The 26,556-nt window shown below is 33.3% G+C and overlaps 1 protein-coding gene across 1 annotated transcript in view; it reads right to left on the bottom strand.

The window, feature by feature from the left end:
* Positions 1-7,134, bottom strand: part of LOC125854254 (uncharacterized) — a 24,170-nt gene extending 17,036 nt beyond the window's left edge. Inside the window, exons 1-5 of the mRNA XM_049533748.1 lie at positions 7,068-7,134; positions 5,698-5,748; positions 5,534-5,629; positions 4,544-4,645; positions 3,468-3,590 (exon numbers count right to left, since the gene is read on the bottom strand). Coding sequence (XP_049389705.1) covers positions 3,468-3,590; positions 4,544-4,645; positions 5,534-5,626 — 318 coding nt within the window. The 5' untranslated portion in view covers positions 5,627-5,629; positions 5,698-5,748; positions 7,068-7,134. The remainder of the gene's footprint in view (positions 1-3,467; positions 3,591-4,543; positions 4,646-5,533; positions 5,630-5,697; positions 5,749-7,067) is intronic.
* Positions 7,135-26,556: the final 19,422 nt, after the last annotated feature.

Here is a 26,556-nt window from a genome sequence, read left to right as displayed (position 1 = left end):
GAGGATGAGGTAGAGAGTCCACATTCGGCGAAGAAATCTCGGCTATCTCTACCTCCAAAATTTGAATTATTCCACTCAATTCTCATTTTTCAACTCTCAAATTTTTTGTGTTTTTGATTTTGTAGTGATTGAATTGAAAATTGACAGGGAGAAATGAGTAGAGTTGGTGTAGAATTAATGGAGATTGAAAAAGAAGTAACGGAAAAAATGAAAGATGGTGATGATGAAGTGAAGAGAATTCTTCCATGGACTAAACAGATTACAGTAGGAGGAATTGTGAGATAGGAACGATCTTTTAATTGAATATTTTAGAGGGAATCGGGTGGGTATGGATTTATGGGGCGGGTTGTTAGTTTATGGGTTAAAAATAATGATCAAACGGGTAGTTGATTAGGATTAAGACACGTGTATAGGATGAGGGGGCCGTTAGTGAGAGGGGCATGTGTGTACCGATAATTGGACGGCAGGGGCTGAGATGGACCCAAAGTATAACGGAGGGCATAGACGTACCATTTATCAAAGTTCGGGGGTAAATTCGTCCTTTTTCCCTATTTTTTTTATTTGTTTAATTTTATATTGGATAATAAATAATAGTGTAAAATAAGCAAATCATGTACTAGTATTGACATTGCTTAAAGTGCATTAAGCATTTTTAGGGTGTGTTTGCTATGAGGAAAACATTTTCACCCCTACCCTCGACCCCCCACCCCCCAAAAAAAAATTTAAGTTTATTTTTAAAAAATATTTTGAACTTCAAAATTTCATTTTTTTCACCCAATCTTCAATGTCCCAATTTTCCTCTGTTTCCGTTGTGTTGTGCACCACGATGTCATTCCTATCACCTTCCTCTTGAGATATCTTCTCCCTCGAGTTCCCCTGATTTCCTAATTCTACCAAAACGTTGGTAGAATCTTCTTCCCCGACCTCCTTTCTGATGGTTTCGACACTATCTGGTGGAGCCTCCTAGATAAATTGAGAAGAAACTTCCTATGGCATGGCAAAAAGGAGCATAAAGGTTACAATCTAGTGAAATGGAACATAGTGCAAAAGAGTAGGGAGCATGGAGGTATGGGGGTTAGAAACCTAAAGCTACAAAACAGCAGCCTGCTCAAGAAATGGTTGTGGAGATATGCTGAAGAGAGTCCAGCCCTGTGGAAGAATGTAATACAGCAGAAGTACAGACAAAACGGGCAGTGGTGCACTGATGAGTCCACTGACACCTATGGAGTTGGACTATGGAGGACAATCAGGTCTCTCTGGACCAACCTGGGAAGGACATTACTTTCCAAGTTGGCAATGGCAAAAAAATCTTTTTCTGGAAGGATAACTGGGATGGTCAAGGCACTTTGCTAGAGGCTTTCCCCAGCCTCTTCAACATCAGCACCAACCAAAATAGCACAATAGAGAACATCTGGACAGCTCAAGGATGGAACCTAATTTTTAGAAGATTTTTGAATGATTGGGAGGTTGAAAGAGTGGCTGCTCTACTTGGCAGAATAAGAACCTTCACAGGGACTACCAATGAACCTGACATCATCAAGTGGAGGCACAACACTGATGGCAAATTCTCAGTTAACAGAGTCTACAAAAGGGGCCTTCTAGAGATGACAGAAAGAGATAGAGGACCTTGGAAAGCTACTTGGAAAAGCATGGCACCTACTAAAGTGAAATGATTCTCCTGGCTGGTAGTAAGGAAGGTATGTCTCACCCACGAGGCATTACAGAAAAGGAAATTTCATTTAGATTCCATATGCCCTCTCTGTATGGAACCCAATGAAACAAACAGCCACCTCTTCCTCCACTGCAAGGTAACTTCTCAAGTTTGGTCCTTATTCATTACCTTAGCTGGGGAAAGCTGGACAATGCCAGAGCACACTGCTGATTTATTGAGCTGCTGGATTAGAAGGGGAGGGAGCAAAAGCCAGAAGAGATGGTGGAAAACTGTCCCAGCTTGCATATGGTGGACCATATGGAAGGAAAGGAATGAGAGAATTTTCAAAGGAAGATCAAACTCCATTCAACAGATCAAAGGGAAATGCATTTCTACTTTATGTTTTTGGTGTAAAGAGCAATGTATAGTAAATGAAATACAGATGGTGGATTTCCTAGGCTTATTGTAATTAGCTATCTATGTAAGCACACTTTTGGAGGTGGCCAGCATACCCTTAATGCTGAAGAATACATGTTACCAATTTCAAAAAAAAAAAAACCTATAATTTTCAGGCAGTGTCCTGGAGTTGATCCCATTCAAAACACCTGGCTGTTTCTTTCACTCTAACAACCCAAAAAATAACTGCAGGAATCATTTCCCAGACCTTCTTGATGGGTTTGTCAACTCCCCGAAAAATCCCACTAGCGTACGCTTTCTCGATGGACCGGGCATACTCCAAGTTAGTCTAAAGAAAGAAAGGAAGAAATTCCAGAAGCAGTAGGCAGTGGAGAAGTGGTTGACACTCTCAAAACTTTGGTGGCACATACAACATCTTTTAACTAGGGTAATTTTCCTCTTGCAGAGGTTGTCTTGAGTTAATGCCACTTCCCTAAGGGCTGTCCAGATGAAGCAGGACACTCTGAGTGGCACATTGGTTCTCCAGACATATTTTCATGGCTTATCCTCAAGCACACCATTCTGAGAACACAAACTTGTAACCTTCTTTGACTGTGAACTTTCTTTCCATTTGAGTTGCCCCATAAGATTCTATCTGGTTCCTGGGTCAAAAGTGAAACCCTCCAAAGTGGCAAATAAAAAACGAGAATTTGAGTCATTTTTTCTGTCTATCTACAGATAACCGAGAAATCCCTAAGCGTCAGTGGTGCACAGTTCAAAACTTGGTGGATACTGGGCCGGCCTATTCCTCTACTCTCCACATAAATGCAAGGCCTTGGTCCTCAGCAGGGCTCCAACACCTGACTTGAGCCTATCCAACATATCATTTGTTGCAATTTTACCATTAGACTAAACCCTGGGGGCATTCGAGAGAATTACTTTTGTTTGATTACTTCCCTAAATATTTCCCAAGAAACACTTTCCCCTTAAGTGAACAATTAGCAAATGTTCATCATTGGAGCTTCACATCCAAATATCTCTACAGTGCAACTTCAGTATAGTAAAGAGTAGAGACTCATTAATGCCTACATATGTAGGCATTAATGAGTCTCTACTCTCTACTATACTGAAGTTGCACTGTAAAGGCCACCCCTCTATAAAGCATTGTTGTTCAGGTTAATTTATGTGTGCGTTGGTGGGTGGGGTGGAGAGGGGTGGGGGGGGGGGGGATACAGATATTAAATACCATAGACCCTTTGACCACAACATTACAAAAACAAGGGCTACACCCTCCTCTAGTCCTCATGAAGACTATTGAGAATAACAATATTGCTATTTTAGTGTCCTTCCGTCAATAATTTTAAGTAGAGTACACGTATCATTATTTAACATTTTTCTAACTATCAAAGAAAGTTTTTACCTGACCACCTTGTTCAGCATAGAAACTGGTGCTCTCAAGAATAATACCAACTTCATCCCCAGCTGCTGCACTTTCCAAGAACTCACTTCCAGTGTATATAGCTTTTATCTCACTCTCGTGATCCTGAATTAAGAAATTCAGAAGTAAAACTCTGATATGAGCACTTTGTTACCATCTCAACAAAAATAATGTGAGCACCAAGTGTTTGGTACTAGAAAAATGTGTCCTTGGAAAATAAATGAATTCTTACTTATTTTCTAGTGTTTATATGTAAGCAAAAATGATATTTTCCCTAGAGCATTTATATGTAATCTAGGAAAACATTGTGGGGGTGGGAGTTTGGGGTGGCGGGGGTTGGGATGGTCAAGGGGTGAGGGTTGGGGGCCGTTGGGGAGTGGGGAGAGAAAATAAGCTTGGAAGGCCACTATGAAACTTGTTATCCCAACTCCCACCAGGGAAGTCATTTTCTTCCTTTTTAAAGAACTTGGTTTCCTAGAAAAAATGTTTTCCAAAATATTTTGACAAGCCAAACATGGAAAATTGGAAAACATTTTCACTCCATACCAAACACACCTTAAATAATGATAGTATAATTTTACAGCAGCTGAGACTAGCCATTTAGGTTAGGGGAAAATAACAAAAAAAGGTTAAGGAAAACATATCAGACTACAAGTCAGAAAGATAAATAGGCAGGAAATCCAAGCAGAGTGAACAAATATTAATGAATAATTGAGCAAGGATGAAAACATGGTTAATGAAAAGGGTAAGAGTGATTAGTTTGTTAAATTAGGGAAAGAAGGTTTTGTCCTTGGTTTGAGATATTGTCATTCAAGGCAGATGAAATACAAACAACAACATATAACCATTGANNTAATGAATAATTGAGCAAGGATGAAAACATGGTTAATGAAAAGGGTAAGAGTGATTAGTTTGTTAAATTAGGGAAAGAAGGTTTTGTCCTTGGTTTGAGATATTGTCATTCAAGGCAGATGAAATACAAACAACAACATATAACCATTGAAGCAAGCAACAAATTCAAGAAGCCGCCAGTTTTATAAGGAAGACGAATCAGCAACCTGAGACCAAGTGAACTTGAAAATATCATTTGTTGCAGCGACCCCTTTCTTGTGCAATGCAGCAGTAGCGTCAGCATCCATGGCAGTAGCACCACCAGCATTCTGTCAAGTATAGGTTCAAAACATAACGAGGTGTAAGAATATATTATTAACTTGTGAAGGTAAAATTCATAAGATAATACTTGACTGATGACAACTACTGATGCAATCTGGAAAAATGAGTACAATCTAGCACCTCACTTCATAAGGTGTTTTTCAGCTGTAACCTACTTACTTCCACAGCCATTCTAAAAAACAACATTTCCACTACTTCTTCCCAGTGTACAGAAGAACAGGCACCATTTCCATGGTAACTCAATCTACCACTCTATACATCGCATGTCACCTCAAATCTTAAGTGGTCTATGAGGCTTCATTCCATTGGGAACATGTCCATGTCAAATTCATCCATTTGTGTAGCTTTTAAGCTTTTTTTATGACAGTGAGTTCTGCTCTAGCTTGTGTGTACCACAAATATCTATTCAGGCATCTGCTTCCTCACATCATCATAAGAACAAATAACCAACAAGACTTGGACACATGGGAAGAAATCACAAAATATATTTAAATTTACTGACATTTAAACCCTAATCTCCAAGGTTTGCACGCACTTCATTGATCACTAGGCCACACCTTTAGGTGCAAGCTTAAGCCTCTAAACTTACTAATATTTTTTTAATACTACTAAACTTAATTTCCTATGGAACTATTTATTTTCCGGAGAAAATACTCAATCTTGACATGGCCCCAAATTGGTGAACATAAGAAAAATCTCTGGCGTCAATTAATTTCTTCAGCCCCTCACTATTCAGAATTTCATAACTATTCAAGCTTACAATGCCCCAAGAAAACTATATGTACCTAGATGAAACACTTCCTAACAGCTCAAACAGCAAAGCGGAAATTAACCTAGTTGGGGAGAGTAGACAAAACAAAAGCAACAAAGAGAACCTTGCTCTGAGCATTTCTTGATCTTTCCCTGGCAGCATCCATAGCAACATTAAAACCATCAACATCAACCACCAAGCCTCGTTCCTCTGCCATTAACTGAGACAAAAAGGTTTAATTTGTTTTCATCACTGAGATATGAATTAACCGGTTGGAGCACTATTTACCTGGGTCAAATCTAATGGAAATCCATAAGTGTCCCACAAGACAAATGCCTCCTGCACATCACAAGAGAAGTAAGAAGAAGAATCAAAGACAGATGAGATACTAAGTCGTCCAGAGCTAACAAAAGAAAGTTGGTTTTTGAAGTGCATGAAAGTTACAATAATGAATATCTAAAGAAGAAAAAGAATTGCACAGGTACTGGACTAAATTTGATAAGTTGAAATCAATCACTTGAAAACTGACTAATAACAACATTCCATCTATTTGCTTGCAGTTAAGACTGCCCATTTTTCTATTTCTTTGGGAGAGTATTTATTTTATGAAAATTGAAATTCAATCTTTATACGGATGCTAAAGGTGTCATATTATAGGCCTCTGTTCAGAAGGTGAATGTGTAAGCACACACAGAAAATGAGCAATATGCAGCCAAATACACGTGAAGAAAAAATAAAAAAGATAAAGACCTTAAAGTAGGAAATATTGTTTTATGAAGACTATGGTATGTAAAGCAGAATACAAGAAAAGAGAAGAAAACCTACAAATTGAATCATATTGATAGAATGACAGCATTTAATGTCTTATGCATTAGTAACTAGCCATGAGCTAAATATAAACATCCTTACTTGTGAAACCAAATACTAGCATCTTATTGATTAAAAAGTTTTAGGTGCTATATACAAAATATTCCCAATTTCATTGGAAGTGCAGTTGATAAATTTCAACCCCATAATTCCGCCAAATCCTTATGGATGACCATTTGACCCAATTTAAGTCTTCAATACAATCCAAACTGATGCCATAATACTGCACACTAGTATTCTTCTTGATCACAATTCAGTTCCTGTTTGTTTTCCAAGGTCTTGAGGAAATAACAAAAGTTTAACTTCATTACTTCTATGTTACAATAACAGACATGGTTGTGAAACTACATGTAACCTATACAAACTAATATGTACAACATCCCGCACATGAAATGCCAGCAAAGGTCGTATAACAAGCTGAAAATTTTACTCATTATTTCAATTGAATGTCCACATTTCCTTCTAGATCAATGGTTTTCTATACAAAGGGGACTTCTTAAATAACTTATGTTCCATGCAAAGTACCATCAGACCTACAGCTATTCCCATCAGTATATCTTTTGTCTATTCTATTCAAGAAAAACCAAAAAAAGACGAGAAAATATGGTTCAACATGTACCTCACTAAGTACAACACAACCCAAATCAATTTGAATTAGAGGTACTAGACATTAACTGGGGTTTGAGATGAACTGAGTATTAAGTATAAATTAAGAGCACACATAAGATATTGAATTAGAAGGAATTTGGCTGATTTCTCCATCACAAGTTGTATATGGACAGTATGCTTGCCTGACCACTAAATTGCTTCCCTTGAACCTCTTCAGCTGCCTTCTTAAATTTCTCGATTCCCTGAAGAAAGAAGTTGCACAGAAACGAGAAAAAAATTAGAAGACAAAACAAGAGCAAAATAAGTAATCATTCTCCCCCACCCGATTTGTCAAATACAGTCGTAAGAGAGAAACATATCATTAAGCTGAGCACATAGACAAGAAAAGGTTTAGATGTGAAGAAGACAGGTAGCTTAACAATGCCATCACATATGTCAACACAGCAATGACGTTAACTCTTTGGTGCATTCCTCTGAGAACACAGGTGAAACAAGTTTGAAACAGAAAGAAAATAGTTCTTCAGAATTGATATTCCACAGGAAAGGCCCCTCATAAAATCGTTACAAATTTCAGTCGAATGCTAATTATATTTCTTTGGTTTAGTATTAAGCCATCACCTATACAATTATCAATATGCAGAAAAGTGTTCCAACAGTATCAATCGCTTCGTCACGAGCGATTTTGCCCTTTTGATTTTAAAAAAAATTGATGTGCCCTTTTAGAATTTTTGACAATTTTTTTTGCCTTTTTGACTCCGAACTCTATGAAAGGATCTTTCCAAAGGGTTGTAACTTTTCCAAATACTTATAACATTTCCGATAAGTAGGGGTGTGCAAAAACCAATTTAACCAATAAACCAAATCGAAAAAAACACTATTGGTTTATTAATATTGGGTTATTAGGCTAACGGTTTTTAAACGGTTTTGCAAATTTTTTTATTGGGTTATTGGTTCGGTTTCCGATTTTATAATTTTTGTTAATGGTTAAACCAATAGCCCAATAAGACTATACTAAATTTACTAGTCTTATTGTTAATGGTTAAACGATTGTTACTTTCACACTTTTTGTTAATGGTTAAACGATTGTTACTTTCACACTTTTTCTTTGAATGTGTCTAGTGTCTAAACTTGCAAGAAAATGATTGTTACTTTTATGATTATTACTTTCATGCCAAATGCTGGAAAAATCATATGGTTTATTTGAAAATTTTCTTATCATGTATATAATATATATGAGTATTTTCTTATTGGTTAAATCGAAAACCGAACCATTAAGTACCATAAACCGATTAACCAAAAACTGATAAGAAATATGTTATTGGTTTAGTTATCGGTTTGAAGTATTTACAAACCGAAAACCGATAAACCGAACCAATAACACCTAAAACCGAATCGAACCGACCGATGCGCACTACCGATAAGGCACAATAAACATTTGTTCACACTACCCTTTATTGTCTATAAATAGAGAGATTTCCTCTCATTTTAAAACAACAAAAATTCTGAACCTCTTATTCTTTTTCTTCACAATTAAATATTTGTGTATTTTGCTCCTGTTGAGTGGCTCACTGACACCATTGCTTATGTTACAATTCTTGGTATGTATTCTTACCGTCANACCTCTTATTCTTCTTCTTCACAATTAAATATTTGTGTACTTTGCTCCTGTTGAGTGGCTCACTGACACCATTGCTTATGTTACAATTCTTGGTATGTATTCTTACCGTCATTAAGTTATGCTTCTGTAATTAAAGATAATAATAAGATGTAATAATTTTCATATTCCTTTACATTATTAATGACTGATAGGTTTAAATATTATTTTATAAATTCCATGATATTAAAATTCGCGCGGATAATTTTACTAGTATATATATAAAAGAGAACCTTAGACCCGCCTATGTGGCGCCACCACAAACCAGGATTCCTTTTTTATTTATTTCATTTCCAAAACTACTCTTCCCTTTCATGAAAAGTTGTGACTTTTATGAAAAATTATGACTTTTATGAACAGTTGCGACTTTTATGAAAAGTTGCGCCTTTTATAAAAAGTTGTGACTTTTATGAAAGGTTATGACCTTTTCGATAATACACAGTAAGCATTTGTTCACACTATCTTTTGTTGTTTATAAATAGAGGAATTTCCTCACATTTTAAAACAACGAAAATTTTGAACTTCTTCTTCTTCTTCTAGACAATTAAATAATTGTGTACTTTGCTCATGTTGAATGACTCATTGGCACCATTTTTTTGTACCAATATACTGGTGAATAGAATCGTTCTTTTCTGAGAGGATCTATTCCTTTAAATTTTGGGTATTAGGGAGGAATAATTTTCTTAAGGGGACACTATGCATTTGGTGGGTTCGATTTTTTCCATTCTGTTTCATTCTATTGTTACATATCCTGGTATGTTTTTACAGTCATTAAGTTATGTTTATATTATTAATTGTTATTTTTGAGTACATGCTTTAAATTTTGTTGTTTATTTTCTACAATATTATTGTTATAAGTATTTGTTAGTACATATTAAATAACAAACGTTAATTGAGTATTCACACAAGTTTTCTCTACTGGAATTGTTGAAGGTACAATAAAAAAAAACCTTACAAATTTCTAATTTGTTCATCAACAACGTCATTTCTTCACATACAAGGATGAGATTTTGTCTTCTTTAGAAAATCCTCTGAAAGTTAATAATTTTGCATGCCCATATTTTTTGTTTGTATGTTGTTGTTATCTATTTTTAGTAAATTTTATCACTGGATATTATGAGTACTTTAAGGATTGAAAGTTGATTGAAGTGTTAGTCAATTTTCTGAGGAATGTTATTTTAAAATATGAGAACTTTTCTGGTTAGAATGATTTATCATCATTGGATATCTCATAGTTTACTCCTTTTAATGTATGTTTTTTCTCGTTGTTTTGTTGTCTCTTTAAAAAATTGTATTGATTATTTTTTGTTTGGTATGTATATGATCTCACTGGACAAAACTTTCGTCCTTTTAATGCTTTTCTTTTTTTCCTTCTCATTCAGCTCTATTAAATATTTTTGTGTGAGTTATGACTATTTTCAGCAAGCTTAATTAGAAGAATATGAAACAAAACCTGCTCTAAATAAAAGTAATATCTTAAGCTACAAAAGATATGTCTATTAACATAGATTTGTTGTCCTTTATGTCCCAAGTCATTGCTGAGCATTTGAGTTATCTAGGTTAGACTCATTTTTAATTTTTTAATGTTTGAGAATATTTCTTTAACATGAGTGTAGAATCCAATTTTTTGATCTACTTATACTTTCATAATGCAACAATTATACATACATATTTATGAAAAAGTCGTAAAGTTGAATTGATGAAGCATCTAGAAGGGCATTCAGACCAGCAGTTTAATGAAGAACGAATTTCTAAAAGGGTCAACAATATTATTTTGCTGTTGTTTCAAATTTATTTTTCTCCTTCTATAAATTTTGTTAGAGTAACAAAGTAACAATAACGAAAAGTGGTCAACGTTTGACCTCAGACAATGTAGATTGTCTCTAAAAATATATATTTATATTGTTGTGGTGTACATTTTTAACGGTCTTAATTTATTTATAACTAATATTGATTATCGAAAAATTGTATATAATTTGTTTTTAATAAGGAGTTATTTTAACCATAAAATTATCAGTTCTATATTTTTCATGTACAAAAAAATAGAAAAAAATATGTTTAATCGCTACATAAAAACATCACTCAGTTTTAACAAGATAGTTATATCATCAAACATATATTATGATAAATTATGTAAAAGATAAAAATGATTCAAGATATTTTTAATCATTCATTATTTATTTAAAATTATTGAGATATGTGATAATGTCAAATCATTTAATTTCTGTTGAAATGTTCTTAAAACCTACTAAAATTTACTCTTTTTTTCTTTCTTATAATAGTCGATTATTGAAAAGGTTGTTCAAAAGCTTAGAAAGATTATTTATGCCCATTCGAAGCGCAGGTAAATTACCTAGTGTAATTATATTAGGACGATCAAGGGCAATAACATAATTTCACACTAACAAATTGACAGGTTTCTAGAACCATTCATCCATCTTCCATCTTTCACACTCCTAACAAAAGATTTCAACTCATTCGAAGCACAAACACTCGGCAAAAAAGCATCATTTCTTCCATCGCTTTTGTTCCAACTATAGTAAATCGATTCACAAGTCTTCATAATTTCAGGTATGTTTATGACTGAAATACATGGCTGATGTGATTGTTGATTTATCCAGAAGAAAATAACATATTACTAATTAATGACTGATCTAATAAAGAGTTCACATTTTATGAAATTGAATTGTGTTTGTTTATCCATAGGTATGGTATACACCCCATACCAATTGCTAGAGGTTATGGATGAGTTATCAAATATGATAGTCTGGATTCAATTACCCATCTAAATTTTGGAATGAAACAGGAAAATTGAAATGTTTCGAATGTAAGATTAAATACTTTCAGGATCTTGAACATGATAATCTTATATAAAGAATGTTAGAGGCACATACTTGATGCGGAAGACATCATCATAAAGAGAAGCGGAAGCGTTAGTCGTAAATTGGTTTCTACCTCCTTGCTCTAACTTTATGTTACCACAACCGTCAGCGATGGAATTAATGTAGAGAATATGAATTAATGTAGAGAATATGTGGTAACCCTAATGGGTGGAGGGAGGACCAATTTATAGAGGTTATGACTTAATCTGGTACGTCCATCAAGTAACCAATGTACGGACGAGATCTATTCCTTATTAAATATTATTTATGGTATTACTTTGATTCCAAGTAAACTTGGGCCATAAGTAAGAAATAATTAATAGTAATTAATAATAATTCTTATATTCTCCCACTTGGCCCAATGACCATATAACATTAATATTTAATAAACATTAGTTGCGCGTCTAATAAATCTCTTCTATAATGTCCATCATAAATACCACAATATAACAAACTACTAATGCGAGTTATGGCGATTGTACATAAATTTTAAGCTACATACTTCCTTCCATATACTACTACATTAGCAACTTATCATACTAGGTTCATAAGCTATAAAAACATATAACATTTTATGGTCCACAATATGTCTCATAGAGACTTATCTTGTGATATCTCAAACAATAATGTGTACACCATTATGAGAAACAAGAAATTCATTAATGTATATCAGAAACACATAATTTGAGCTCAGAGTGTAAAAATATCATAAGTGCATCAATCATAAGTACAACCAAAACCCATTCTTTGAACATGTTCTTTAAATGTATTTGGTTGTAAGCCTTTTGTTAACGGATCTGCAATCATAAGATCAGTTCTAATATTCTTAAGCAACACTCTTTGTTTCTGAACTTCTTCCTTAACGGTAAAGTACTTTAATTTCATATGTTTGGCACTTTTGGAGTACTTATCGTTCTTGGAAAAGAATACTGCTGCAGTATTATCACAATAAATTTTCAGAGGCTTGGTAATGGTGTCGACAACCCCAAGTCCTGAAAAAGTTCTGCAGCCATAATGCATGAATTGTGGCTTCACAACATGCCACAAATGTTCTTTGCAGTTTTTTTTTTCAGTGATAAATTCCAGGATTACTTTGATATCTTTCTAGCATTTTGACCAAAAAGCTAATATACGGTCTTGTGCAAGTTTGAACATACATCAAACTTCCAACAATAGAAGATGAAGGAATTGATTTCATTTCTTTTCGTTTTACATCATTCTTTGGGCATTGCATGAGATTAAAACTATTATTGTTGTTCATGCTAAATCTCTCTAGAACTTTTTCAATATAGCCTTTTGAGACAGTACCAATAATCCTTGTGATCTATCACGGAATATTTTTACCCCTATCACATAGGATGTCTCACCCATATATATATATATATAGTATTTTATTTTTCATTTTAAAGTTCATAGAGAGAAAGTCTTTCGTCTCACGCAATATGTCTAAATCATTAGCAGCAAGTAAAATGTCATCAACATATAGGATTGAAAATATAAACTTACTCCCACTGATCTTTTGGTAAATACACCGATTAACGGTAATCTCCTTAAATTCAAAAGATGATATGGTATCATTAAACTTTATATACCATTACAGTGAGGCTTGTTTGAGTCAATATATTGACTTTTTTAGCTTACACACCATTTGATCTTTTCCTTTAATTTCGAAACCCTCTGGTTGGTCCATATAAACATCCTTTTCGAGGTCTCCATTAAGAAAGATAGTTTTCACATCCATTTGATGTAACTCTAAATCATAATGAGCTACCAAGGCCAAAACAATTCTTAATGAGTCTTTCTTTGAGACCGGTGAAAAGGTCTCTTTATAATCAATGCCTCATTTTTTAGTGTATCCCTTGACAACAAGTCTGGCTTTATATCATTCAATATTACCATTAGAATCGCGTTTGGTCATGAAGACCGATCTACAGCCGATTCTTTTAGAATTTTCTGGTAATTGAACATGATCCCAGACTTTGTTGTATTCCATGGATTTTAACTCTTCATTATAGCATCAATCCATTTATTAGACTCAATGTTTTCTATGGACTGTGAAAATGAAACCAGATCTTTATTACTTCCAATGTCAAAATCTGACTCTTGTAAATAAATCACAAAATCATCTGAAATGGCCGATTTTGTTAATGGCACTGTTTGTGGTTCATTTGCGTTAGATACTTGTGAGTTAGTTCCTNTCTATGGACTGTGAAAATGAAACCAGATCTTTATTAATTCCAATGTCAAAATCTGACTCTTGTAAATAAATCACAAAATCATCTGAAATGGCCGATTTTGTTAATGGCACTGTTTGTGGTTCATTTGCGTTAGATACTTGTGAGTTAGTTCCTTTTTGAAGTGTTTCACCCAAATGTTGTTCAACATTGTTAAAGTATTCTTCAACAAGAGGAACAACATTTGTGATTGTGTGGAAGTAGGTACATTCATGGGCAATGAAATATTTACCCTTACCTCATTAATTTCCACACTTTGTCGTTCAACACTCACACTAACTTCACCATTCTCAAAGAATTTTGCAAATGGATTTGGACATTGTTCGGATTCGTTATACTTTTCATAATATTCACCACCTCTATCTAACCTAATGATTTTCACTTTTCTATCTAATTGTCTTTTAACCTCATTAACATACATTTTGAGAGTGTCCGCTGGTTGAGATTTTTCTTTCAACAAATAGATAAATCCATAACGTGAAAAATCATCGATAAAGGTGATAAAATATTTTTCTCCACCAAAAGATGGAACATCAAAAGGTCCGCAAATATCACTGTGTATAATTTCAAGAAGTTGAGTCCTCCTTGTGGCACCTTTCTTGATATGTTTGGTTTGCTTTCCTTTAATGCAATCCAAACATATATCAAAATCAACAAAATTCAAATTCAGCAGAATTTCATTCTTTACTGATCTTTTTAATCGTTCTTTGGATACATGACCCAAACGTTTATGCCACAAATAAGCAAAACTTTCATTTAGTGAACTACATTTAATTTCAACATTTTGATGAATAGTAAGCAAGAATTCAGAAAAATTATTATCGAGTTTCAATTTATATAAACCATCAATAAGAACACCATAACCATAAAATATAGTATTCTTATATAAATTGAAACATCCATGTCCAAACTTAAAATCAAATCTAGAAATATCAAGTCTTGAAAGGGAAATCAAATTCCTAGAAACTGAAGGAACATAAAGAGTCTGTAATAGATCAAAGTGATGTCCAGTCTCCAAGATCAATCGATAAGTCCCTATGCCTTCAATTTGAGCCTTCATGTGATTTCCCACGAACACGAAATCTTTATTTGGATTTGTAGTTTGAATCGTAGTGAATCCCTGCAACATAGTGGATACATGAGTAGTTGCACCAGAATAAAGCCACCAAGTATTATTAGGAACTTCTTCTAAGTTTGATTCAAAACATACAAAAGCACTAAATGTACCTTTCTTTTCAAACCAAGCTTTACGTTTCAGGAAATCTTTCTGATAGTGTCCTTCATTTTTTTACATAAACGACACAAATCAGCCTTGAGTTCCTTATGAGCATCATGTGGAACTTTAGCAGGTGATTTATTTTTTTTCTTAAACTTGTTGGCCTTCACTTTAAGTCCTTTACCAGCTCTTTGACCTATGAGGTTAATGGAATGACCACCTTGTTTCTTAAGTCTTGACTCCTCTTGAGTAAGCATACTGGACAATTCACTAACATCCAACTTATTCTTAATAGTGTTATAGTTAATTTGGAATGGTCCATACTCAAGAGGCAATGAGTTCAGAATGAACTGAACTAAGAATGTGTCATCCACTTTCATCCTCAAGGTCGAAAGTCTTGTTGCGATGTTAGTCATCTCGATGATATATTTTACATACTGCACAACCCATCAAACTTCATGGTCGTGAGTTCAGCCATTAGTGTACCAGCGAGAGACTGATACGCAGAACGAAAACGTTCTCCCACAAACTTCAGGTGTTCCCTGACACTTTCTGTTTGTGGAATAGTACTCTTAATGTTGTTAGCAACAATTATTTTCATGAACATAAGGCTCAATCTGTTAGAGCACTCCCATGATTTATGAAAAGACTTCTCATCCTTACTGCTCTTATCAGTAATGGCAGTAAGTTTGTCATTCAACAGAGTCAAGTCAAGATCCATCACGCCTAATTGAAACTGGACTTGTTCATGCCATTCAGAGAAGTTCAATCCATTGAACACAGTAACAGATGAAGTATGTGAATGAAGAAGAATAACTACAAAGCAATAAGAATATATCGTAATTCTCCTTTGGGTATATACTTCGACACATTATCATAATTTAAATGCCATTTTTATCTTTAGTAGGTAATTGAATATTTTTAATCAAACATAAACGACATCTTTGGCTATACAATATCTGTTTGACTAAAATATTAATTCACCTCATAATTTTCACTATTTGTAGAATGATAGATTCACCTTTGGGTAAATTCTTAAGTTCTAGCAATAGTGAAATGTAACATCCGAAAAATTGAAATAACTATGAAGAGGCTTAAATATGGAATTTATTATTTTTGGAAAGAATTAAAAATCTGGAAATTTGGCAAAGTATGGGGAAAAAGTGAGTTTTTGACCAACTTTGAACAGTCATAACTCCTATCTCAGGATGAGTTGGGTGTAGTTCCAGTTATGGTTGCGAAGCTCATGGAATTATCTTTCCAACACCACCAATTTTACCCAATTCTGAGTCCGTATGAGTGAGTTGTGCCCGTTGGAAGTTGGACAGTTGGCAGGGAAATCCGTTCGGAAATTTTAAGGGCATTTTGGTCTTTTTTCTAATCATTTCTTTTGATTATATTTAAGTGTTGGACTGATTTTTAGATCAATTTGTCCCATACATGTTCCTTGGTACTGTACCTATGTTTTATAGTTGTTTTCAACACTCCAAAGTACGTCTAAATGTCAAGAACTCATCCATAACATGTGATCAAACACCTTGAATTCATAATTCCAATTCAAGGAGAGTTAGTTTCCAAGTCAAGTGAAGTTAAGAGTTGAGTCTAGAAGTTCAAGAAGGGAGTCAAAGCAAGTCTCTAAAGCTTTTCAAGAGTCTGTTGAACGTTTTAATTTATTTTTAAGGCTCAAGTTCCAAGTTAAGTATAGAGTTTCAAGTCAAGCAAAGAGTGTAGAGTTTCAAGCTAAGTAAAGGAGTATCGAGTTTCAAGTTAAGCCAAGAGTAAAGAGTCAAGTTCATTTCTCAAAAGTTATTAGGGAACTAAGTATTCCCAAAGAAGTTTATAAATGTTTTCACATTTAAGATGAGAGGAAACTGAGATTTCCAAAAGAGTTTTGAGCAATTTGAGTACTATCTCTTTTTGAGAAAAGATGAGTTTTGCAAAAGAGTTTCTAAAACATGATTAGTATGACAAATCGAGTATGTCATCAATGTTTAAACAATATGGTCTCTAGATATACCATCAATGTTTAAGCAGTATGAATATCTCGAGTCATCAATGATCATATTAAAATATGGTTTTGAGATGTTCTTTTTAGAAAGAGTTTTCAAGAGCAATTACCTCTTTTAAGAGGGTAGTTTTGAGTAATTATCTCAACTAAAGAAAGATGTGTTTAAAACACTTATGAGCTAAAGTATATTTTTGGGAGTAGTCTTGAGCACCGAATTGGAGACACGAGTTCATATTAACTCAACTCTCCATAAGAACCATGTAGCCAAACATGGGATTTCTCGGGTCATACTTTTTAGATGATCACAAAAGTTAAGCTAGCGGATCCACTAAGCAATAGCGTTCTATATGACGGCAAAGTATACGACAGTTCTGGCAGCGTGGACAAGACGCTGTGTCACCACTTAGATTCATAGTGGTGGTTGTCGGTTAGAGAAACTCCCACAGTAGAAAGAGCTTGGTTCCTCGAGAAGTTCTGCTGTATGGATGGGGGTATGAGACTTCATTCATGCATTGCACAAGTAGACTTTGAGAGGAAGCATGGTATTTTCATGATATTATAAATATGATTTTTACGTCATGTTTTAAATAGTTTTACAAGCTTTATATATATTGCATGTGTCTCATTGCTTTATATTGAGTTCAGTTATTCATGAGTTGAACAAAGCCAAGGTAAGTTCTCTTTTGTATTCCTTTCAAGCTTAAGTTGTTGTTTAGATGTCCAGCTCGCATACTCGTACATTCCATATACTGATGCCAGTTGGCCCGCATCTTCTTATGATGCAGACACAGGTACCCAAGATTAGCACCCGGCACGCCGTTGATTCAGTTGAGCATTCCAGAGTCAGTGGTGAGCCTCCTTGCATTCCGGAGGACTCTGTTATTTTGTGTTTCTAGTTTTGTTTTATTAGGATGTTGCGGGGTCTGTCCCAACATCCATATCAGTATTTTAGAGGCTTCATAGACAGTCAGTCAGTTAGTTTTGAGTCTCTCATTTTTGTAAATATGTAAATATTCTATTTTGGGACTCGAGTTGCCTTTTTGGTCAAATTTTATCAGTTAGGTTATTTTATAACCTTGCATTGCATTGAGTTATTCTGTTGAGTTAGGTTTCCGCTGAGTTAAGAAAGCCAGGCCAAGGGTTCGCTTGGGGGCCAGCAATGGTCTTCGAGTGCCGGCCACGTCCAGGGTGTAAGCTCGAGGCGTGACATAAAAGTCAATTTATCTATTCACAATATATAGGCATTTAATTAACCTTCATAGATAAATGACAATTTTATGAGTGTATATTTTTTCTTAACCATACTAGTTTTGCCACTTTGGTGACTAACAATCTATATGAATACAAATGCATACATAATCTCATAAATTTTTTGTGCATGTTAATAATGTTGAACATTTTAGTTTGGCCACTTTGATGACAACAAATTATAGAAACATAATGCATGCATCAAGTGATCATAAATATGATATGTGTAGACGTTAATTTCTCTAGTTTGGCCACTTTGGTGATTAACAAACTATATAAATACAAAGCACACATAATATCATAAAATTTTGTGCATGTAAATAATTTTATACATTTTAGTTTGGCCACTTTAGTGACTAACAAACTATAGAAACATAATACATGCATCAAGTGATCATAAATATTATATGTGTAGACGTTAATTTCTCTAGTTTGGCCACTTTGGTGACTAACAAACTATATAAATACAAAGCACACATAATATTATAAAATTTTGTGCATGTGAATAATTTATACATTTTAGTTTGGCCACTTTGGTGACTAACAAACTATAGAAATACAAAGCACACATAATATCAAAAAAATTTGTGCATGTGAATAATTTATACATTTTAGTTTGGCTACTTTGGTGACTAACAAACTATAGAAACATAATACATGCATCAAGTGATCATAAATATTATATGCGTAGACATTAATTTCTCTAGTTTGACCACTTTGATTTATTGGACAATTTAAAACAAAACATAATAATTACATTATGGGAAGATTAACTTAAGAGTCCAAGCGCCTTAAATAGTCAAGCATAAAATTACGCTACTACAAAAGGATTTAACAATAACTTTAAACATAATTTGATTGGACCATTAATTCACTAATTTCAACCGTAAAACATGAAGTATAAAAATTGAGTTCTCCACGTAATTTGGAGGGTGTTTCTTCCACTAGATCTTATCATGAGCATGTAAAATAATGATATGAATTAAATTTGAAGCATTACTACGTTTCTTCACAATTTTTAATTTGTTATATGTACTGCCAACTAAAGGTAGTATTGGAAAAACAAAACCTTTCAATCATAGAGAATGCCAAAACGAGAATAGCTGCCAAGTTTAAACCTGAGGCAGAAATCTTATGCGGAAGCAGTCAATTATGCACAATGAAGAAAATTTCATACACGAAGATTATGAGTTCAAACAATCTAGCTCTGATGCCACATGTAAGATTAAATACTTTCAGGATCTTGAACATGATAATCTTATATAGAGAATATTAGAGGCACATACCTGATGCGGAAGACATCATCACAAAGAGAAGCGGAAGCGTTAGTCGTAAATTGGTTTCTACCTCATTGCCCTAACTTTATGTTACCACAACCGTCAGCGATGGAATTAATGTAGAGAATATGTGGTAACCCTAATGGGTGGAGGGAGGACCAATTTATAGAGGTTATGACTTAATCTGGTACGTCCATCAAGTAATCAATGTACGAACGAGATCCATTCCTTATTAAATATTATTTATGGTATTACTTTGATTCCAAGTAAACTTGGGCCATAAGTAAGAAATAATTAATAGTAATTAATAATAATTCTTACATCGAACACCCCATAAATGGAGCTTAAAGGCATATGAAAAAGTGAAGTTGTGTTACTCGATATTGTCAATGAAATCTTCCAAAACTTTCTCTAAAGGGATAAAAGATGTACAATTGCGTATGTAATTACACATTTATGTAGAACGGTCCAAATACCATCTCTTCCCCCGGCATTTTCACTTAAAGTTGAGAATCTTCACCAATAATTAGGGATGGAATCCATCTGCAAACGGCTGATGGAGAGCACTGTGTCAATTTCAACTTATTCTCCATCAAACTCTGGTACTGGCAATCAATGATCACAACCACAACCACGCTACTTGTATTGTAGCTGCTTCAGGTATTGTTGCCACTGTTTTTGCTACTTCTACTTCTACTTCTACCCATCATTCGTTAATCAAAGTCTTTTGACTGCTCGTAAATATATAGGTGTCTTTCAGTATTTAATAGTGTTGTGGGATATGGTCAATCAGTGAACTGAATACAATTTTGGTTTGTATTATACTTTTAATCATATTGTTGAATCAAAAATCAATTGATGATCTTATACCTTTTGTTAGTTATTTTGAAATACTTTTACTGGTATTTGTAGAATTAGGTAACAATTGAATGCAATCTACTCTTCAATCGTGATGGATGGAGAATTGCAATTTACTATGTAGAAACCCATCTATTGGTATTTTGTAGAATTAGGTAACAATTGAATGTTATATATTCTTCAATCGTGATGGATGGAGAATTGCAATTTACTATGAAGAAACCCATCCGCTTTGGTCTTTAAGGTTATGGTGACATTCCAACTTTCTTGATTTTCAATTTATATTAATTTTATTTACTTCAGTAACATTACATTATTTGGGTAGGATTAACGTTAAAGAAATCATTTTGTACACCCGTACACAACCAAAGATAAGCAAGAAATAAAAGGTTCTCTAAAAAAAACACTCAAGCACCTATACTAACTGACTCCTTATAAGTGCACCAAAAGTCACTAAAAATCGAAGACCCTGATATGAACATATTTTCCAGACCTTCAAGGCTTTCTTGTTCATTTCCCTTCAAAGTATGCACATAGCAGTCAATAACTACATCCCATTGAACAGAACTTTAAATTACATGCCTTTTATCTTAGGTTTAGGTTTAAAGATTTATATTTAGCCGTACTTTATTTTGTTTATTTGGTAAAGTCATTTTTCTTGAAGATTGTACTTTGTGAAAGATGTAGCTTTATTTATTTGAATAAAAACTTGGGAACTTCTAAAAGGAACTCTTTTAAACATGTTAAGAACAAATGCACAGCTTGGTTTTAAATTAGTTAGATTTTCTGTTTTTAGAAGATTATATCTATAACATACAACGTTAAACTTCATAAACTCAAGTAGTTGCTCTGATAGGCAATATCATTAAACTGACACATTGTACTTAGCGCCAAGTCAGTCTGAGACATAATTGCATCCAAATTTGCACCATGCTATTCATTGCTCTTAGGTAATCTGTGTAAGTATCAACAAAGAAAACAAACACTTAAAGCTAATTAGAAAATTTCCAAACTTTTAATCGATAGCGAACGATTCTCATTCACATCATCACATCCTTTATAGTTTAGCTAAATTCCTCTCCTTGCTATGACTTTATTCATTCCTCTTCTCCCTTAAGTCATCGACTTCATACCGGCCACTAAAATTTTTAATCAACTTTTATAGTGATGATGATGCAGGGCTACTAAAACAGAAGTCTCCAAACTCGGATGGTAAGTTAGATGCTTAGGTAACGAGGGAAACCTAACACCACTGAAAATTAAAGGATCTCATTCTCAAATACCAAGATGTTCTTGGCAAATACTTGGCTTCATGTTGACTGGTAAATGCCATATAAGTGTCCGTGTGGAGAGAGATATGTAGACACACTGAAGCCAACAGAAAATTTTGCTTTCAAGGAAATGTGACGTTACAAGAGTAGAAAGTCAAAGCTATTCAAACTGATAATTTAGATAATGGATGTAAGCACCCCTGCCCCTGGAGTTTTTCTAAGGATATGAATGTACAGGGATTAACGTGAATAGAAGTAAAAGCTTATGCAACCACACATGCTCCCAAATAATTTTGACAAAATAAAATTGTGGTAGAATAGTTTATGTAAAGATATGGCACCTAGGTCTAATTCAATTCCAAAAGATAGCTCATGAGGGGAGGATTGTCCAAGTCCATGTAAGGAGATCACCGGTCCATTCCCCAACCAATGTGAGACTTTTACCCACTCTAACACCCCCCTTTACGCCCAGGCCCAACTGGCACGTGGACCGGGAGCCCAAACGGGAATGGATCTAGCTCTGATACCATGTAAAAATATGGCACTTGGGCCTAACTCAACCCCAAAAGCTAGCTCATGAGGGGATGATTGTCCAAGTCCATATAAGGGAGACCACCAGTCCATTCCCCAACCAATGTGGGACTTTTTCCCACTCTAACAGTTTATCTACCTCCGATCTTCTTTGCCTCAGACATGAGGCAATGAATTATAATAGATGAGTGGGAAAGACCCTTCCATCTTCCTCAGTCTGATGCAAAATCAGAAACTACTTGTTAACATCAACAAGAAGAGAAGGAACATCAAAGGTAGTTTCTGTGAGCTTGACTTATATGCTGCTAAAATACCATATATCTGAAGTTGAAGATGATACTCGACTATGAGCACCTTTTAGGAAAGAAAAAAAGAAAAGAACACAAACATACTTGTACTCTTGACTTAGTTATTTTAGATTTATTTGTATCTTTGATTTGTCATATGCAAACCTAGCCTAAAAATCACTTCTCTTCAAATCCCTATATACAATGTTAGTAATAATAATTAACAGTATTTTCTGTATTTCAAAAATTACAGATTAACAAAAGTCACTTTTCCAGAAGTGCCATAGTCTAAGAACTTTAAGATTTGGGGCACCAATTCTACAATTTACTAAGCATTAATACTATATAATAATGTGAGAATGATGAGGTCGAATGATTGATTTATAACTGAACTGATATTTTATGGTGAAGCGCTACAAATTTCATGAATATTTGTATGGTTTAGGTCCCTTGATTTTGTGACATTGTTATCAGTTAAAGAATTTTTTTAGCTTTGTCATCTTGATCAATTTTATAAAATTCTCACTTATCAGGAATATAAATTGTCTGTTGGAAAGCCTCAATACATTCATCTGCAGATAGATGTGGCCTAAAATAAATCTGAGCAGTGTTTTATCTACTATCTAATACTATTCTGTAATGACCTCTCTTTAGCAGTCTACCCGAAAAGTGATTTCATTTTGTCTAATGTCTAGGGGTAACTCTTATAGTAAAACTTTCAACATACGACAATAATAATTATTTTTTCTTGAAAAGGTACATATTTGTTTTCATCCTTTACCTTTTATATTTCTGATAGATAATGGTCAATTTCTATTCGACGGAGCAAGAGTGTGGAAGGAAGTGTTGTCAAAGTCAAAATTTATTTGGTACCAAGATCAGTAATATTGTAAAAGTTAGTATTTATATTGAGGCTCATGATATTTTCTACTTAATATTTGATGATGATTCAATGTATTCGTAGGTTTTCTAAAATTTAATTTTGTATTGTTAGACATATATGTGTATTGTTCTTTAGAGCATTTCTCAATTCGTTCAAGTATATGTAATTAATTGGGTCTCAAGCTGGTATCAGATTTGGGATGAAAAAACAAAACTAAAAAAATTGGATACATTAATGAGGTTTAATTGTTGCTTATGTCAATTTTTATGGTCAGGATTTTGTAGGAAAGTCGGAGACTGGTCTTGATGGGTCTGTCAATTCGATGGTCTGACATTGTACTGACTCTGGTAAATTTGGAGTAAGTTTCTTTCATTGTTTCTTTTGTGAATTTTTCTAAGTAATTATCAGGTGTCAGTGTCAATGTGATAACTTTTCATGTATGTATTCTTGTTTGTTACTAATATAATTACTATTAGGTGCTACAATACTACTTGAGAAAATCCTGTTTGAATGAATTATCTTCAATAAAGCTGGACATATATGTATTTCTAAATTCATCCAAATATATGCCTTAACAAGAGAATGAGGATATACCATCAAATAGTCATTGAACAAAATCACTAATATAATTACTATAAAGTGCTACTGTACTACTTGAGAAGTATATATATCTTTTCAAATCCCTTAAGAGTAAGAAACTGATATAAACAAAAACTCAATTTTGGTTGGATTTTATCTTTGGAGTAGTTGTGTTTCTTACTAACATATAAGTATTCCTGCTTTGAGATAGATTATAGTTAACAAAATCGAGTTATTAGAGCCAGCACAAGGCAATTTCTTTCAAATTAGATGAGTTAACAGCAAACAAGAAATAATTGGACTTGTAGAGATAGCGAGCTTTTGGACAAATTTACTTGATGGAAATTGGTAATTAGTTCATATTTGTATTAGTGGATGAAACGATATAATAAGGAAAAAAGCGTATAAATTAAAAAGGTAAGTTATACACATAATAGAATTTTTGACATATCTTAGAAATGTATAGGACTTCTTTTATTGAAAAGTCAAATGATCATGTCCATGTCCATGTAGGATATGAGTTGTACAACTAACATGATCATCTTCTTTTATTATTTTTGACATATTAGCATTTATAAGTTAGAGGAGCTTGCATAATTTAAGTAACTCTTCTGTATTGCTAATTATACATGCTTAGTTAGAAATATTTAAATGTGAGATGAAAATAGATGGAAGAGATAACATAACATATAGAGATGCTATATTCTGAAAAGTGCAGCTACTAATGTAGCTCTTGATTTATGAATAAAATTTTGTTATATTTGGCAATCTGAGATTTTTTTACCTTTCTTAATTGATTAACTGTAGTGCTATTTTTGTGGAATTATCATAGGCGGAGATTAAATAATAACATTCAGGTTGGTTGGAAGCGAAGAAGAGGAAGGAGAAAAGGAAATGTAGAATGTGCTACGACGCATTACAAATTTGTAAACATTACCGTCATTGAGTCGTGAAAATTATCATATTTGATCCAAAAATTCAGGATCAGAGAAGGCAGTGTCTTTCATATATATTGTTGGTGTATATATATTGTTGGTGAGACATTTTAATATTAATAAAAATATATTATATGTCACATTATGTATCATGTTATGTCCATTGGTGGACATTACATTTGTGCCTCTTTACTCTCATCAATTGTAGAAGAAAGTGGTCATTAGTTGTTTGTAACTTATGTAACCACCAACTCTTTATTTCACCCATTATTCTATCTTTATGTCTTGTAACATTTGGATCAGTCATTTGGCAAATTTACTACCCACTATCTTCATATTTATTGCAAGAAAGAATTCATCACCTATAATGCACAGGCACTGATTTCAATCCACTGGTCTGCCCTTCTAAATAATTTAAAAAAGAAATAGACCATCAATTATATTTTATTCAAATAATTTTTATAATAATTTTATATTAATTAGCAAAAGTTAGATTACGACAGTATTTTTAAATTTATTATAATTTAAATAATTAAATGACTCAAGTAGAGAAGTAATGATTTTTTTGTTTGGAACAATTATATTTATGTCCAAATATTATCTGCAAGAAACATAAATCTAAATTTTAATTGAATGATTATTTTAATTTATTCGATCTATTGAAATAATCCAACATAGATTTTTAAGGCACAAAATTTTAGTAATATCACCAACATAATAAATACTTAAAGTACTGAATTTTCTACATTAATACCTTGTGTTGAATATAAGAACTTGCATGTTTGTGTGATTTTTAAAAAATTTCCTTGATTATTTTTTTAATTATCTAGACCCTCTAATACATTTTTTAAAATTAGCATATTACTAGAACAATCTTAGTTTATTGATGTAAGATATGTTAATCATAAGTTGTACTATGTATTGTAACATTTGTAGGTTTCTATAAATACGATAATCAAATTGCATGATATTATAACTATTATTATTTTTAATTTCTTAACTTTTTTGATTTATTATACAGATTATTTTCTTGAAAAAATGTCGTCAAGTGAATCTTCGGGAATCACAGTAGATGATAATGTTGACTTAACTATTGGTGAAGTTGAGTCATCAACTGCAATTGTGTTTGCTAATCAGTTTGTATCTAACAAGATAATTTAATAATTTGTTGCTAAATTAAATTAATAACACATTTATATTGTTTAGCGGCAGAATTTCATTGTTGATAATTTTCTTTAGTGAATACACAAATAATAATTTCATAATCTCGTATTCATTTAATTGACAGGCCTATAATTAATCAACCATCTCAACTCAATTTTGTCCAAAGCCAAAATTTATCTGAAGAGGTATGTTTATTTTATTTTTGGAACACTATTTCTTTTATTATGTATACATATATTTTATATATTTGTATTGCTTGAATGATGCTTGTAATTATGAATTAATTTTTCTTATATGTTTAAATTTAATTGGATTAAAATTTTAATGTATATCAATTTAAAGTTTTTGGTATATAAAACGATAGTGATAAACTGTCAACACTATTTTTGTATTACTTATGGACCATGTTTTCTCATTCAACTCTTTAAGTTAAATGCAAAATTATGTTTCGTTATTCTTTTTTGTATTTGGATTAATATGTTGATCTTAAGTTGAGGGTCTTTTAAAAACAGTTTATCTACCTTCACGAGGTAGTGACAAGGTCTGCATACATTTTATTCCCTCCAAACCCCACTAGTGAAATTTGATGTTATTCAGATCTATGGTTTGGTTTGATTGTGATGTACAAAGAGTCGAACTGTTCG

This window comes from Solanum stenotomum, chromosome 2 (assembly GCF_019186545.1).
Source record: "Solanum stenotomum isolate F172 chromosome 2, ASM1918654v1, whole genome shotgun sequence".
Classification (NCBI taxonomy): domain Eukaryota; kingdom Viridiplantae; phylum Streptophyta; class Magnoliopsida; order Solanales; family Solanaceae; genus Solanum; species Solanum stenotomum.
Note: the sequence above shows the minus strand (reverse complement) of the source record. Positions and strands in the feature narration are given on the sequence as shown.